The following is a 17,925-nucleotide window of genomic DNA, read 5'->3' on the forward strand; positions in this document are numbered from 1 at the left end:
TCGATCTGCTAGAAAGTAGAAGGGCTCTGCAGAGAGACCTGGACAGGCTGGATAGATGGGGCTGAATCCAACTGCATGGGGCTCAATAAGGCAAATTGCCAGATCCTGCACTTTGACCACAACAACCCCAAACAGCACTACAGGCTGGGGACAGAATGGCTGGAGAGCAGCCAGGCAGAAAGGGACCTGGGAGTTTGGATTGACAGGAAGCTGAACAGGAGCCAGCAGTGTGCCCAGGTGACCAAGAAAGCCAATGGCATCCTGGCCTGTGTCAGGAATAGCGTGGCCAGCAGGACCAGGGAAGTGAATCTGCCCTTGTACTCGGCCCTGATGAGGCCACAGCTTGAGTACTGTGTCCAATTCTGGGTCCCTCAGTCCAGGAAGGATATTGAGGTGCTGGAGTGTGTCCAAAGGACAACGAGACTGGTGAAGGGACATGAGCACAAGTCCTACAAGGAGAGGCTGAGGGAGCTGGGATTGTTGAGCCTGGAGAAGAGGAGGCTCAGGGGAGACCTCCTCACTCTCTACAACTCCCTGACAGGAGGTTGTAGCCAGGTGGGGGTCAGTCTCCTCTCCCAGGCAACCAGCAGTAGGACAAGAAGGCACAGTCTTAAGCTGTGCCAGGGGAGGTTTAGGTTGGATATTAGGAAGAAGTTCTTTACAGGGAGAGTAATTGGACATTGGAATGGGCTGCCCAGGGATGTAGTGGAGTCACCGTCCCTGGAGGTGTTTAGAAGAGACTGGATGTGGCACTTAGTGCCATGGTCTAGTAGACGAGGTGGTGTTGAGTCAGAGGTCTTTTCCAATATGGTTAATTCTGTGATTCTGAGAAGGGAAAACTGTAATCATTTAGTCTTCGTTTTTTTGGGCACCTACTGATTTTTCCTTGTGAAGCACTAACCCTGGTGCAATAAATGTCAGAGTAGATGGACAGAAGAACAGTACCAATATCATACCCGAAAATACAGAGAAACAGAATTTGAGTCTAAATGTGCTTTTTTTCTCTCTTTAAGTGTGACTATATGACAACACATTTGGTGACTTCGCTGGGAGGAGACACTAAAGCAGCACAGACTAGCTGTCTTCCTGGCACCCTCAATACTGAGATGAATTAGCACTAATGCATTTATAGATTTTGGACTGGTCACTGAACTTTTTCAACCGGCACAAAAGTCTGCTCTTAGAAAATTTGGTTTGCAGGACTCAACAGCCCTGTAACGGTGATGTAGTTTCTGAAAGAAAAAGTAACCACTCATATTTTTTAAGGAGGAAAAGAAGAGGATGAAGGAAGAAATTGAAAGAAGAAGGGCTGAAGCTGCTGAGAAACGTCAAAAGATACCAGAAGATGGTGTATCTGAAGACAAGAAGCCATTTAAATGTTTCAGTCCTAAAGGTTCATCTCTCAAGGTAACCTCCTCACTAACATCTATATGTACATAAAAAAAATAATGGGATTTGTAGTCCAAACCAACAGCCAAACATCAGAGCAGTGTAGAAATACTTGTAATCAGACCTAGGTAGATTTGATAGAGTTTAGCCTGAAACCTCTAGCTGAAAGACTTCATTCATTGGATGATTGAAAATTAGAGATCTTTTCTAAAAAAAGAATCTAGACTGGGATTTATCTGTTCTTGTTGATGAAAAATATCCAAAAAGGATCTTCACCTTCAAGAGAAAATTATTTGGGAAACTTAGAGCTGTATTATTGTGTTGCTTTTCAATGTTAATTTATTATAGGAGTGCCTTGTGAACTGGAGTAAAATTATAGAATTGTTTAAGTTGGAAAAGACCTCTAAGATCATCCAGTCACAAATCTCCTCTCACTACTTCCACATCCACAATTATTTTCTTCCTTGCCAGATTACTTTGTCTTTAAACATATTCAGCCTAACCATCATTAATTGAAACTGATCCATATGGGAGTTCTAGTTTATGTCTAATCCCCCCAAAGGTAACATCTAGAAGTACTGGACTGGATTTAATTTTCTTACATAAGAAGAAAAAAACCCACCCTTCTGTTGCTGAAGAATTTCTGAATGATGTTTTGTGGCCTATATTATATTGGAAGTGTGATGAATCAATTAAATGGCCTTTCAGCATGGAAGAGGAATCCTGGCTCCATTGAAATTATTGGGAGTTTTACTTTAGTATTCAGTCCAGTTGCTTTCTCAGCTCAAGCTCAAACTGCAGATCTACTGATTGTTTTCAGCTATCTCTCCCTTTTCTCATTTTGTATTATTAGTCATTTAAGAATCCAAACTGTTTGTCAAAAAAAGGCTGCTTAGTGGAAACTAGGAGAGAAAAGAGCCAGGCAGGAGGTTATCAGGTAGGAGCTCATTGAACCATGAAGTGGATCTCCATGAGATTAAGAACAGTATTTGTTGAGTGAAAAACTACATTTGATCAAAATTACTTTTCCACTCACAGAGACCTACACTTTGATCTAATTGGGGGATTCGGGTCTCTACTGCTTTGGGTCCAGCTCTAGCAAATACAGTGTCCAAATACTGTTGAATGGACTTGCCTTTGATTTCTAAGACATATTTGAACCTAAAATACTAGCTGTAAGCAAAGATTGCCGAGCTTCTCGACTTCCTGCTAGATAAACCTGGTGTTGCCATTTTGGTTGCTAAAGATGATGCCAGTAACAGACACTATAAACACACAGCTTCTTTCCAGCCCTTCTGGGAGGGCTTCCTTTTCTTCTTTCATTTATTGAGATGCCTTTTATGATGTACCTTTGGAGCTTTCATTCACAGAAGGCTCAGAATAGAGGAAGTTGTACTTGAAAACACAAAATAGAAACATACAGATTTTGGGGAAAAAACACTGAATTTAGCAGGAGGTTAAGGGCTTTCAGGTAACTTTTGGACTGATGCTACACTATTCTACTAAGTATATTTTTAAAGGGAAGCTGAAATTTTCCAAATGTCTTTAAGCATTCAAGGTACAATTTTTTTTTTGTTATGATAATTGCTGCTGGATTTTACAGCTTGTTAGGCAAAATTTGTTACAAAACCTGATATATGCAACTCTACACATTTTTTTTTCTCTTTCTCTGCTTCTCTCTCTGAGAAATCAGTGATACCTTATATGTAATTTCAGACCAGTGTCTGTGGGTGGTCAGTGTAGATACGTAATTCTGTAGAAGTTCACACCCTAAACTGTTTCTTGGCCTTCTGTGGTTAATAGCTGAGAAGAGAATAATCTCAGTTTAATAACCTGATGTGAAATTTGATGTCGAAATCCAGTTATTAGAGGACAGTACGTTTTGTTACCTTGAGTTTGGACAGACTTCTCAGGCTGGTCTAACCTGGTTGGTACACAGCTTTCTCATTGCTTGCTATGCACTGCCCAAGTTATCTTTTGACTTGTAAAGCATCTGGCATATGTTTTCTCCCTTAATGAATGTATCATCTTGTTAGACATGTCATAAGTCATGTGAGAACCCCAAGTGCATAATTGTGGCTGGGTGGTTGGAATTAATGAGAAAAGGGAGGCTCAGTATAAAAATACCACATGATCCATGTGCACATTCCGACTTCTCCTGGATAACAATCTGGCAAAGCATATTTTTTTCCTTCCCTGTCCCTTGTAACGTTGTGATAAGTTTTTGGGAAGAAAAAGAAGTTCCTGGGAGTGGCTTATATGAGGAAAGTAGGGCATGCTGATTACCAAGTGAACTATAAGAACAAAGGAAAGAAGGGAGATAATCTGAGAAGCAGGGTGGCACGTTGCCATCTTATGGATGCTGCATCAGGCAAGGCATGGACTAGCATGGCATGCAGACTCAGAATTGAGAGGAAAGGTGGGCAGCTCATCTCCATGTACTACATGGATCATGGATGCACATATAAAAATGTATGTATACAAACATGGACATAATATACATACATGCTTACATTTAGAAAGACCTTCTGTGATTATCTAGTCTAGCCTCTAATAAATCACAGCCTACACAGTGTTGACAACTCCTGTTGTTTAAACTGTTAAATACAGTATTTCCCTTAAGCCTGAGGCACTACTTCAGCACAACACAGCATGGAGTCCTCTCAGTGATAGCATGAGGGCTGGTCCTTTCTGGGGAGAGAATGAAGAGAAAGCATGCAAAGTAAATGCAGACCAAGTTCATCACTAGCTCAGGGACAGAAGCAGCTTGGATTTCTCAGGGCTGTGTGGAGTCCCTGTGGGCAGCAATAGCACCAAATGTCTGCTCAACCTTTGCCCTTTATCTTGTTATTTTTTTAAATAAGGACGAAGACTAGAACAACCTCTGCTGCTCTCCATCTGGTTCTAGCTCACACTTTCCTCAGTTTAGTTCATGCAAAGGGTGCTGCACTCAAGGAATGAGATTTCCTGAATAAACTTTGTTCATTTTGCTTTTTAGACAAGTTCATTCCTCACGTTTTCTTTGGGAAGGAGGGTTACTGACTTCTTGCATAACTATTCTGTAGGTTAATCAGGAGAGAACAGGATATTTCAAAACTAAGTCTCCTCTTGGGGGTGAACTCCACCTCTACAGAAATGCAAAAGCAGTTAGGCATTGAGGGGAGGAAGCAATGACAGGAGGCTGGGAAACACAGGCTGATGTGGGAGCCAGCACTGTCTGCAAGGCAATGCCGACAGCTAAACCAGAAGATAGACTTTTCAGAGACTTTTTTTCTTTTGTCTTGTCATATCTTGTTATTGCTCTCAATACCTGACAACTGGAACAGTGACTATAACGAATTAGGCTTCACAAAATCAGTTCTTCCTAGATGAGCTGCTCTTGGAGCAGAGGGAAAATAGAGTGGTAAGAATAGTATTTATGACATTTGTTTTTCCCCAGTCTTTTGTGCTGATGGCATCACTCTAGTCTTGTAGGTAAACTGGAATAAATTTGTACACTCTGAACAGATGCTGCTGACAGCAGGAAAAAGCTTAACTTTATGAACTTTTGCTTTATGAAGCAAAAGAGCATGTGAGCCACTCAGGGAGGATAAGGAGAAGCCACTCTACTCCCAAGGACTACCACACCAAATGGATTTCCACGACATTCTTCCACATGTTGGATGTTAGGCAAAATTATAATACAGGGTTTTCTGTTTTCTGTGTGCATTTTTTATTCCCCTTCCTCCTTGACCCAATTTTTAGAAGAGTTTTTCTATATATCTGTTTACAAGTTTCTGCTGCATAATATCCAAATAGACAGTTTAAAATTCCTAGGACTCATTTAGTATGTTTGTATGAAACAGGTTTTACTGGGAATATCTAATGTTTTTTGTTTCCCAAGTCTCATATTGTTAGGTGGGAGAGATGCAAGCTGTGTTCTTTCTCTCTGGTCATAATTTAACTAAGGGCTGGCAGGCTGACTTTCTTCGGAACTTGTGTGTTCTGAAAGTATTCCTTGGTGAGAAAACATAGTCCAAGATATTTAAGAAGAGCCTTTTAAAAGGAATGTAGCAAAAAGATTATTCTTAGTTTCTGGTCTCAAATTGAGAAAATATCTTGCATTTTATGCTAACCACTTTGCTTTGCCTGTTTCTCTTACAGATCTATTTCGTAATACTGTTTACTGTATGTGGCAAACATTTTAAATACTTTGCATGGAGTTTGTGTGATGTGCAGTGGATAAATGACCTTTAGATGTTGCTGTGCAGTCTAAATGTATTTGACCTGTATGTTGAATACATGTGTGTATACTGGCTTGTTTGCTTTAGGTGTATTCAATGTCTGCTTCTGCTTCATGTATGCTATGTTTTGAGGAAGATGCTTTAGAACAAATTCTCATATACATGTGCAGAAAATTTTTATCCCTCCACACAAGGCACCTGCTTCCTCAGACACAGTATTTTACTGAGCTCTGAGGGTTGCTTCCTAACTCTGCTTTTCAATTTATTTTCTGTTTTGCTTCCTCACTCTCCTCTTCTGAACAATCCCTGACTTACTCCTGATACCACGCCAAGTGCTCTGAGAACCACTGTTTCCAGTGGGTAAAGAATGACCCCACTTTTGTGTCTTTTTACTACAATCCCAAGAATACATATCCCTCCTCCCTCCCATCTATGCCCCTCTTTCACTAGTGCCTGCTGAAGCCTGCTTTTCCTGCTGTGCAGAAGCATTTCTCCTACCTGCACATGAAAGACTATGAAGATTCTGTAAATTGGTTGTTAGGTGGTTACCTTGAGTCCCAGTTCTTTTAGGTAGTGCATTATTATTTGTCCTTGCTGCCCACCAGGGTTTCACTGATGCAGTTGTGGACAGACCAGGGAGAAAGTACAGGCTCTTGCTGGTACAACTCATCGTTTTGATGCATCGCTGGTTATGACCCAGAAATCAGCACTGGGGGAAACTTCCACTATATCGTAGTAGAAGAGAGGAGACGTGTTTTATCATCCTTGGTCTGTTTAGTCACTTTTAATCCAATCATTTACTTCCTCGTTTTGTGGCAGCGCCTCCGGGTGAAACTAAGCTGTAACCCGTTCCGGCAGGCGAAAGACCCGCCTGGTCTTTTGCTGCCACCTTGTGACATAAGTTCACTGAAACACTTGGGATCTATCCTAGCAAAGCCCATCTTTCCACTCAGGACTGCTTTTAAGTCCCATATTAGCAACTAAAACTGTTAACATAAATCACCATGTAAATTATATATATATTTAGAGCTTCAGAGGTGCCTTTGAGCTGGATGGATGCTAGCTGGGGTTCCTCCCGTGAGCTTGTTTGGCAAATTCTGCAGTGAAGTGAACTGCCTGAGTTTTTGCTTCTGAGGGCTTAAGAAATAAAACATTCATGCCCTTTGAAGGGATTGCTGTGGGATTTATTGCTCTGGTACAGCCTGGATGCTAAATGTACTGAGGAGAACCATTTAAAGAGATGGCTGTCATTGCCTTATTTCAAAGGCATGAATGCCACAGCAGTCACTGTTAAAGTAAATTGAAAATAGAGAACCCTTACTGAGACTGGGGAATCTCCAGGAATCTAGCCATGCTGATTATTAGTCATTTCAATCCCTTGGAGCTGCTTACATATATTTTATTTTGAGTGAAAGTGTAGAGCCTTGGATGAGAAGTGAAGCAATGTAATATAGAAGAGACTTGAGGAAGTCTGATGAAAATATTTCTTGACCCAGAAGACAAATAGACACACACACCCATCCACCTATCATGAAATATTTTAAAACTTTATTCGCTCTTTGTTTTCAAAGTATTGAGAGATTTGACAGAAGTCATATGAGACCTTCATGATTTCGCTTCCCTGGAAACGTCACAATATTTTCCTGTGCACAGAGTAGAAAATAAGGACAAAATATATCAGTTTGTATAATAACAGCTGGAGGATATTGACTCTGCAGTGACCCTGCCTGAACACAAGCAGAGTTTAGTCTGATTGATTTCTTGGAGTTCAAATTAAATTGTTAGTGTCCTCCAAAAACATACTTGAGAGAGGGGATGTGGCTGACATCCAAACCTGGCTTAGTCTGATGTCTCAATTCAGTAAAACTTTATTAAATTTGCTGTATTTCTCAAGAGGTACGTAGCTTTGATGTAGATTTGGTGTACATCAACCCCTTCCATAAGATAAATTTCTTCCCTTTTCTACTTTCTATGTTGGTCATTTATTCTCTTGTTATAAATGAGGCACTGAAGAAATGTGAAGAAATGTGTCGGATGCAAACATTCATGTAGAAAATACATCCACCTTTATTAATCTGTATCATAATAGGCTGCTATCTATAAAACATTTGTGTGTGTCTGTGATGATTTCTGTTGGAATGTATCTCTTTCAGACTTTTTGACATTTAAAATGACATTCTAGCCTGGCCTTTTGCACAGGCTTCTTCTTTATTAACCTTAAACTTAAAGCTCTTCTCTCTTTCTAGATAGAGGAGAGAACAGAATTTTTGAACAAATCTGCTCAGAAGAGGTAAAGTAATGAAACAGTAAGTTCAGTTCAAATAGCAGAGTTTAGTTGGAGGGCATAATAATGTCTTTCTCTCCTTTTTTTTTCTACTTCCTACAGTGGTATGAAACCCACCCAGACGACAGCAGTTGTCTCAAAGATTGACAGTAGACTTGAGCAATACACGAGTGCAATTGAGGTAAGCTAACTCCAGGTCACAATGGATGTAGTTAGTAATGGCTTTGAGGGCTTTAATCAGCCTATGTTTTACTGTTTAAGAATTGCAGGGATTTTTTGGTCACAAAAGCTTCTTTACAGAATCACAGAATATCTGAGTTGGAAGAGACCCACAAGGATCATCAAGTCCAGTTCTTAGGTGAATTATCCATACAAGGATCAAACCCATGACCTTGGCATTATTAGCACCAGGCTCTAACCCACTGTGACTTCAAGAACAAAATGCTTCAAGCACATCTATAGCCAACATTTAGATATATAGCTAAACAAAACCTCTTTCCTTTCATGCTGCTACTTACTCTGTTTTGTAAGCTTGGAGCAGCTGTTGAAGGACTCAGAATCTCGAGTGACAATTGCATCCTCTTCTTGCCTGATGAGAGAATTATGAGCACAGAGCTGATAGCCATCCTGAGCAAAGCTGACTTAGCAGCTTATTTAGAAGAACAGGGAACTGGGTCTGTGCTGCTCACTGCCACTTCAGAGTGACATTCCTTGGCAAAGACATACACCGGGGTGAACAAGGGAGTTAAGAAGTGACAAAGGAAAAACAGAATCACATTAAAATGCAGAATTTGACCCCAGGTGATTTTGACAACTAGTGGTTAATAATGTGCCTAGGAACCAGAATGGAGGGCTTTTTCTTCTCATAGTTCAAGGAAGAATAGGAACTTGATTTTTTTGTTGTTGTTGATCTGAGGTTTCTTAGCTGTTTTTATAATTCAGTGAGTACAGACAATGTGAAAGCTACTAGTTAATATAGCAGGCTGACTGGGTTGTTAAGTGTCATGGGAATGGAATAGTATACAAAAGGATATGATATTGAAGCTGTGACAAAGGTATAGCACATCTTCCTTCCCTGCTGGATATTTTTTTTCTCCTCTCCTCTGCATATAGAGTCTAAACATGATATTCCACTAAGGTTTTAATTGGTTGGGCTTTATTATCATTTAATGTAAAGGAAACTTGAGTCATTCAAGATCAATTAATAGGTTTTTTTCCTGTGACTTCTGCCCGTTCAACCTTTCTGCTAGAAAGCCTATCAGCTGGAGAGTTTTATATTGTGTGTCAGTTCCCAATGAAAAAAAGCACACAGATGAAAGGGTGAAGGCTCAGGCTTTCCTCCAGCACTTAGGTCAAGTTGAAGGTAGCTCAAACTCCTCCATTAGGGATGAATGCCAGCATGGCACCCAGTAGTCCCCATATCATCAAAACAGGGGCATAGAACTTCTGTCATCCTGCTTCACTCTGTGCCTTTTCTGAATTATATTAGGTCCTCCAGTATTTTCAGTAGGGCTCTGCTCCATTTCGATGTTGAGAAGCACAGCCCTACGGCCAGAGGAAGGCAAGGTGTACAGTTCCCATCTGACTTGAAATGTTTCCTTTGCTGAGTTTTTAATGTTTCCAAAATCTGCCAAATCTGACTTGCTTTGCAACTAGAGGCAAAGCCTCAGCTTGTACAGGTTCTTATTCTCATCAAACCTATGATATATAAAATGTGCAAGAATTTTGAAAAGAAGAAAGAGGAAGAATCTGGTCCAGTGTTTTTAGTGAACATGCAAAAGGCACATTTCCAAAAAAAAACCAAAAAAACCCAAACCCAAACCAAAAAATCCCCACCCCAGTTCTCCACTCTTCAAAAGAACACCCTATTCCAAATATACTGAAATTGTTGAAATTTACCCCTAAAATCCTGTGTTGTGAGGTTAAGTTGTCTGGGACAGATGGAGCAGACTCTGACACTGAATGACAGAGCAGCCTTTTTTTCCTGTCTCTGAGTAAGGATTTCCTTAGCTGTATCCCTAAAAGAGCCAGGCTTACAGGATTTAGATGCTGAGGTTTGAAAGAGGACAAATAAAAGCCTTGGAGCAGTTCTGTGCAGAGCTATGGTTTGCCATGAATTTTAGAAATTAATGAAAAAATCTCAGGGATTGCAGTTCTCTCAGTTAGTTGTGCCAAGGGTACAACTGTGAATCAAAAAGGGAAGAGAGTCTCAGTGGCACTTTTGGAGCTGAGTGCTCCTTTTCATCTTTGCATGATCAGTGCTAGAACCACTTGCAGCTGCTGCATTCTCCAGCACTGCTCCAAAGTCAAACTACCCTGCATTTCCAGCTCTTAATGCCAAACACCAACTGGCCTCAATTCTTCTCCAGGGCACAAAGGCTTCAAGACCAGCTAAGCCAGCAGCTTCTGACCTTCATGTTCCAGCTGAGGGTGTCCGTAATATCAAGAGTATGTGGGAGAAAGGGAATTTTTCATCACCCTCTGGGACAGGAACACCAAATAAGGTTTGTGTTTCATTTAACATCATGATTCTAAAGAATTATGCTCTGGGCCTGACCTTGCCATTCATGTTCCTGTGAGTAAGCATGTCTGCTCCTCTTGACATCACCGGGGAAGAATATCCCAAAGGATCCTGAGGACCTCAGAAATCCACCAAATTTGTGGCTGCAATACTGAGCATCATGTAAGAATTTAGTAACCTACTGAGCTGAGTTATGAGACATTCCAGAGCCACATCAGATATCTCAGGCAGATATATCTGGGTAGTTCAAGGAGAGTACAAACAAATTCTTTGGGTTGGGAAAAGTTCTTTCGGGGGTCAGAGAAGGATTAAATAGGCAAGATAGTGATGATGTTTTATAGATAATGCATAGAAGTATTTGTGAGACCCTTATCTTTTCTATGTAAAATCTTAAGGCAAGGTTTTCTTTCTATGAATTGATACGAGCTGATGAGCATGCCTCATAGCCAAAAAACTGAGCCATGGATTGAAGGGGATTATTACAGATAATAATTAAATTTTAGTAATTTGTTCTAACCTTTTAAAGATTGATTTTAATGTTTTAAATTTTAGGCCACTTACCTCCTCTATTGTCTGCTTTTCTGGAAAAATATTAGTGTAACAAAACAAAAAATGTGGACTTAGAATGGTGTCTCTTATTCTGTTAAGCTAAAGATTCTTTTTCCTTGGAGTTCAGGCTCATCACAGAAAGAGCATGTTTATGTCTAACATTTATTCCTGGGTTAGCAGGAGTGGAAATGATTTTCTCAGTCCATGTTTATCATTATTGAAAACTAGAGGGCAGCAGTCCTGTTGTAGTTCATAGGGACAATACCTTCAGAGAACACAGGATGACTCCAGTCACAGGCTCAGTGAGGAGCTCTATATTAAACTCAGGCTTGGCTTTGCTTTTCAGTCTACACCAGGAAAACAGAGCAAAAGCCATTCTTAAAGTTTTCTGATTAGATTTTATTATTTTGCAGGAAACTGCTGGACTGAAGGTGGGTGTCTCCAGTCGAATAAACGAGTGGTTAACCAAGACCCCAGAGAGCAACAAATCACCTGCTCCAAAACCTTCTGTAAGTAAACTTGCAACAACTACTTCTTCAGTAGGTGGGTTCTTTCCATGGGCAGAGGTGGTGGCAGTGCTTCCTCGACCAGCTGGTGGTCTTTGGAGGAAACTTGCTTAATGTCCTCTTGGAAGCTCCCAGAGGCCCCCTGGCTGCTGACTCAGAAAAGGGGGAGATGAAAGAGGGCAGTTCTCACCTTAAAAGCTCATGGATGCTCTGAAAAGGCAAGTGCTCAGAAAAGCACTTCTGCCATTCTCTGGGAGAGAAAGACATTAATTTACTACCTGTGAAAGGCTTACCACTAATTTAGAACTTACAAGCCATAGACCCTAGATGAAATCTGTAAAAATTTTCCAAGTATATTTGAAAACAAAGTGAAATAATATATTCTTTATGAACCTAAATATAATTTCTAATGAATGCCCTTTAGCATGCCTATTGCTTCAGCAAGAATAAGAGCAGAAAATGCTTTCCAGGTAGTAAGGTGGGAGTGTGGGAAGCAGCAGTGAGGATGTGGGAAGGAGAAGAAATAGATAACTGTGGGATGGGGAAGGGTAAGCATGAGGAACTCGAGCTGTAAATATCCATTTTGGAGAAAGGGTATCAGTCGTGGTGTTAATGGTTAAACTTCAGGATTCTATTAAAGAACTTGTTTCTTTTCATATTCTTGTGTAGTGTTTTTCTGTCAATCCACTTACCCTTTATAAAAGGTGCAGCCTGAAAAACTCTTTCTCAATTCATGCTCCTATTTGTCCCAAAGAGGAGCTTGACATTTGAAGGGTTGTCTCTAATGTCAGTATTTACTGGTAGCTGCATGGAGATCGTGTCCTTATGGACACCAATATAAAATCAAAAGAAGCCATTATGGTGACTGTATTTAATCAAAACTTCCAAAATCAGTACAGAATCTGCCTCCAGTTTTTCTCTCTTTCTTTTAAGTTGCATCTTTTAGAAAATGTAAAACTAACCTCTTGTTTTTCCTTCAGCCAACTGTTTCTATCTATGTCTTAATTTCCCTCTTTCTCAATAGATTGTTCTTTCTTCTTTCAATATCTCTGCCTGAAGGAGCCCACCCTCCTCCTATTCTTCTTTGGGGGTCTGTTTACTAAGTTGGTCAGGTAAACCTATTTATTATTGATTATGAAGAATTATATACATCTATAATGTGTGATTTTTTTTTTTTTTTTTTTTTTTTTTTTTTTTTTTTTTTTTTTTTTACCAGGAAACCTAGAATTTCTTGGTTAGCAAATAACTTCTTACCCCCATCACATTGCACCAAAATAAAGAAAGAAATGTTCAAAGTTGTTGTGACCATCAAGATTCTTGCGGGTTTTGGAACAATATTGAATTCAAAGTAGAGGGAGAAAAGATCTCAGTTAGTTTCATGGTGAACCTAAATCACACATCCCAAATGATTTCAGGATTATGGAAATGGTATTGTGATCATCTCCACTGCAAGTGATTTTGTGATAAGGTCAATTAGAATTTTGTTGTTTTCTTCCTTCCTATTACTGCTGAAGCAAGTTTTTGAAGTACATAATTGGCTTCAAGTCTTAAACAGCTGCAACCCTCCGTGGCTGCAGATTATGATCCGTTCCAAAACACCTCTGTTGGGTGCAAATATCCCTTGCAGAAATCACATTTCCATTCATCACTGAGTTTAGAAGTTTTAGAGTTAGGAGTTCTCATATTCAGAAAGCTACCTACCCATGGATGGCAAGAACAAGATTCTGGAAAATGTGCAGGACTTGAATACTTTCTGAAAAGGAGAGTACCTATGTCCAAAATTGTTTGAGTCTCTTGTTTGCTGTCCACAGAGAAGATATCAATCCATCTGTCCTTAAGCAGGTGCATTGGCACTAGCCTAGCATATATCATTTTGATTTGTGGCCCTCCTTTTCTCCAAGAAGATGCTTAACATTTTTATGGAGTTTTGCTTAAACTCTCCATAACATTTTTAGAGAATATTATTATTCTTTAATGACTTTCCTTTATCCTTTGGTTTTGTTTGGTTTTTTTGTTTGTTTTTGATTTTTGTGGTTTGGGTTTTTTTTGTCAGGCTAGTGATTGGTGCATCCTAAGATTACAAATGATGCAATGGAAATTCAAATGGATATGAAGGACTAGAGCGATAAATCTTGAAACTTATATTTAAGAATGCAGAGTAGAATCTGCTTTTCTGTTGCATTAAAAGTTCTACTCTATTTTTTTCACAGATTTTTTTTATGAAATATTTTTATTTTGATCTAAAATAACTGAAACAAGCTGCTTTTGAATTCCTCCCTAAGAAAAATACTATCCCTGAAAAAAATGTGGGGTTTTTTTCCCGCAAAAATTGGAATTGCCTTTGTGCAGTAACCCTTAACTTACTATGTTCAAGCAAGGGAGTGCAGTGATGACCAGTCTGTGCTATACAAAATAGATTTAGAGGGACTGTTTCTTCTCTTATAGCACGTATATGTGTAGAGTCCTATATATGTATATGTGTGTATGTGATGTATCATTCTGAATTGCTTTATGATTGGTAGACAATGTAATACTTACCACTGGTGGATGTCCCTGAACTCTCCCTAGGAGGAAGTTGCATTCTAACGTTTTCTTTAACAAATTAATAGAAATATAAACTAATGTCGTTTCCCGTTCTTTGACATTTGACAGGATTTGAAACCGGGAGACGTGTCCGGCAAACGCAACCTCTGGGAGAAGCAGTCGGTTGAGAAGCCACCTTCTTCTTCTAAGGTAACACTTCTGTGCATTGTTAAGAGCATAATATCTCTGTTGAAGGCTTTCTAGGGGGAAGGTGTCACTAAGTTTCATACAGTCAGTCAGTTGGAATGAGGTCTCTGCATGTCCTCTGTTACTAACCTGCCTCTTTATCTATAGAAGAAGATACCATGAGGTGCAGAAAGCAGTGTGTAACTTTTAAACACCCATTTGGCAGAGCTGTGTTATGTGTGGAATCTGTCTTTTGCATGGAGTTCAGTTTTTCTCCTGTTATAAATACCAATGTTCTCCTCTCTTGAATTTTAATCATGGGTTATTACTTTTTCAAACAGGTATCAGCTATGGGGAAAAAATCAGAGGCCAATGGTAAGTAATACCATAATGCACACATTGTACCCATTTTTATATTGTAATACACGTTATTACATATATAATATAATATTATTATATTATATGTATAATATTATACATACTATTCACATATTTAACAATATTGTACACATACACTTTAATAACATTATACATATGATAATATAAAATGTATATTGTAACACATATTACAACAGAGAAATGGTGCCACATTTTCTCACAGGTGTACCAGTGTTAAAATTCTACAGCTATTAATGCTGATGCCATTAAAGTCCTATTTGCCTTTGCCTTTCAAAAGCTCCATTGCAACATTATCAAAACATGAATGCTTGAGAAATAAACCTAGGTCATCTTTCCAGGAGGACTGAGTACTAGCAGTGCACCAGCCATGTGTCCAAAGGCTTGTTCAAGAGAGATTTATAGCATGTTTGATGTAGCTGGGGAGTATCATTAAAAGGTGTGTGGGCTGAGGAATGGGATGGCCATTTGACAAATTACAGCAAATGCAAAGCATCTGGGAAAGGCTCTTCTGAAGGCTGCAGTGGGAATGGATGTGCCTTTTCTAAACAGAGAGGGGGAGCTCAAAAAACAAAGCTGTTGCAGCAACATCATTTGAGCAGAAAAGGAAGATTTCAGTACTCTCAAATCAGCCTGAGTACTGAAATTCAGTCCTCAGCCCCACGTGTGATTTTAAACACATCCACTGGGTAATGGTGAAGCCTGAGGAAAATTCAATAGCCTCGGTTTTTAGAAATTGTTCTTCTGGCTGATTGTGAGTCTCATATTCTCCTGCATCCCCAGACTGGAATGGAGTTCAACCACCTTCAGCAGCAGGAATGCTTTGGCTGGAGCTGTGAGTTGGTGTCTTCTGAAGGCAAAAATAGTCTTAATACTGTAATTTTGAAACCACTAGCAAATTCCCCCTTTTAGGTTTTTAATTTCTATTTTAACCTAAAACACTCCAAATCAAACCAACTAAACCATGTATGTGCCTGAGGACCCGTGGGGAAGAATGGAAATTCACTGACCAGTTCAATAGCTTTAAAGATGCCTTGCAACATCCCTCGACTCTTCTCTAAGAATGAAATGGTTGAATATAGAAAACGTTTTGGTTTTCTCCGCTTTAATATGTGCACACATTTTTCCTCACATTTGTATGTGAAGCCAGAGGTGTGGTATGCCTGTGAACTTTTCTTATTGGTTTAGAGTCGTGCAAAGCAGAATTCTTTCCCTCCTCTTCTCCTTTTTTAAACCAAACTGTTAGGAGAGGGGTTTTCAGGCTCACTCCGTGTTAGTGCAGCTCTGCTTCTCTGGAAGGTGTTCCCAGCCCACCCACACGTGGCTGGGGAGAGCAATGGGTTCAGGGACACCCCTGCATTTCTGTGGGGGTGTTCCTGAGCACTCCCTGCTTCCTCAGGCTGCTGGAGGCAAGCGAGGTGAAATCCTGCTTGCCTCTTGGAGACCACCTCTGAGCAATCCCAGGAGATGAGCACAGCAGCACCCAGCTTGTGTCCTGCCTTCTTACATGTTGTTAATCTAGAGCTGTGCCTTTTCTGTTTTAGAGATGTATTTGGGTTGTTTCAAGGCATCTTTAATCTTTCTTTTTCTCAGCAGGTTTGAGACAATTGGAGAAAGAACCATAGAAGGCCACTGAAGATGCTGGACCAATCAGTCTGAGTGAAAGAAAAAAGGAAAAAGTGCTAAATTGTTCTTTTTATATTTATGTTTATTTACTAAGATGTCTTTTTGCATTATCCCACTTAAAACCATGTATATTAGCACTGTATTTAACAATCAGTCTAGAGATTCATCCTAATTGTACTGCCTTTGCACAAGAGCCTTTATTCCTAAAGAAACCCATGCTGTGAAATATATAGACTCTCCTACTGATAGTCATAACCATGGATCTGAACAGTGATTTCAACTGCCAGAAGAGGTCAACCCAAAATGCACATGAAGTAAAGTTGCTTACGAAAGGGTGTGCAGTAAACCTGTAAAAACAATGGTTCCTTTTGTAATACAGAAGTCTTTCTTTCTGCACTTTAGACTAAGGCATGGAAGAAATATCTTTAGTTGACAATGTAATATTTTCTGTAAGCTGCCCATGTCATGAGAAATACTGCATCAATAATGTGTTTTATTTTTTTGTTTTATACTTTTTTTAAGTATCAATTTTTCCATTCTAGTTTAAGTTAATACCTAAATTTGGATGATTATGATAGCTGACAGCGGTACTGATATTTCTTTTTGTTGTTAGTGACTAGGAATTGAATGCAATTTAGAATATATACACACGTAGCTTTACAAAGTTTAGCCTAAAGGCACTACTAATGGTAGAATGCTTTTAAGATGTGCTAGAGTGTTATATTTAGTCATAAACATACATAATTAGCCAATATCACAGCTTAAAAAAATAAAGACAAAATTACACACTTTTCTATAGGAAGATTTCATAATTGCTATTAGAGGTATGGTGAGATAAGTATTAAAAAATTTTAAATGTCAGTTGCCCAGTAATGGGTAATTAAAAAGAAAGTATAGTTTTTAAAAGAGGAAAAGGAAAGGGTATAGAGGGTCAAAAGTAGGTCACTTGTATAAAACGTTGTAGTTTAATTTATATAAAACTACCATAATTAAAAAGAAAAAAAATCTAAACAGAGTTGGAGTTTGTTTCAAATCACTGTACACTACATCTTGCCATCCATCAGTGCTGTCTACCAAGTCCACCAAAAATGAAGTAAACCTCTATCTTTATAGCGCTTCTTTTTACCTCTCTCTTTTGAGTATCCTCTTGACAGATGTTTTCATTTGTATATAGTTCACACATGGCTATAGGACGTCAGCTGGGTTTGAATTTACATGTCATACAGTTTAGCATTTACATCCTACAGCATATGGGTAGCATAAACTGAGCAGCTCAAGTAGCCCCTGAGCACGTTGTTAACAGCTTTGTTGTGCATTGGAACCCCCAGGTTCTCCCTTTTCACCACTTCCATCTCTTACAGTCTCTGACTTCTTCCTAAAGAAGTATACTGTTGTATTTCAAGCCAAAGATGAGCTGCCCTGCTTGGCTGAAACATCTTGTTTACATGTAGAGATGCACCTAATTATTTGTAGGGGGTGAAACTGGGCCTGACATTGTCTGGGAGTTATCATGTTTTGTTTTGGGGATTTGTAAATGCTCCTCTGAATCTTTCAAATACATCTGATAGCTGCAATAAAAATGATTTGTTCATACAATGTATTCTGCAACTGTATCCACAATAAATGGAATATTTCCATCAGCAACCCCCTGTTTGTTAATGGGTAGGAATGGACCGGTTGCAACTGGGATAGGAATTGGTGCTGAGTCTGTGTAAGATAAGC

General features: G+C 39.3%; 1 protein-coding gene across 2 annotated transcripts in view; it reads left to right on the forward strand.

Moving 5' to 3' along the window:
* CALD1 (caldesmon 1) overlaps positions 1-17,847 on the forward strand; it is a 98,813-nt gene extending 80,966 nt beyond the window's left edge. Inside the window, exons 8-15 of one of the 2 annotated variants that reach the window (XM_027747449.2) lie at positions 1,267-1,407; positions 7,859-7,902; positions 7,999-8,077; positions 10,266-10,400; positions 11,380-11,475; positions 14,125-14,205; positions 14,523-14,556; positions 16,174-17,847. In XM_027747449.2, coding sequence (XP_027603250.1) covers positions 1,267-1,407; positions 7,859-7,902; positions 7,999-8,077; positions 10,266-10,400; positions 11,380-11,475; positions 14,125-14,205; positions 14,523-14,556; positions 16,174-16,202 — 639 coding nt within the window. In that variant the 3' untranslated portion in view covers positions 16,203-17,847. Of the gene's footprint in view, positions 1-1,266; positions 1,408-7,858; positions 7,903-7,998; positions 8,078-10,265; positions 10,401-11,379; positions 11,476-14,124; positions 14,206-14,522; positions 14,557-16,170 lie in introns of both variants that reach the window. The other variant, XM_027747454.2, reaches the window with a different exon arrangement.
* The last annotated feature ends 78 nt before the right edge of the window (positions 17,848-17,925 follow it).

Source organism: Pipra filicauda, unplaced genomic scaffold, assembly GCF_003945595.2.
Source record: "Pipra filicauda isolate LSUMZ 115617 unplaced genomic scaffold, ASM394559v2 scaffold104_size2351352_pilon, whole genome shotgun sequence".
NCBI classification, from domain to species: Eukaryota; Metazoa; Chordata; class Aves; order Passeriformes; family Pipridae; genus Pipra; species Pipra filicauda.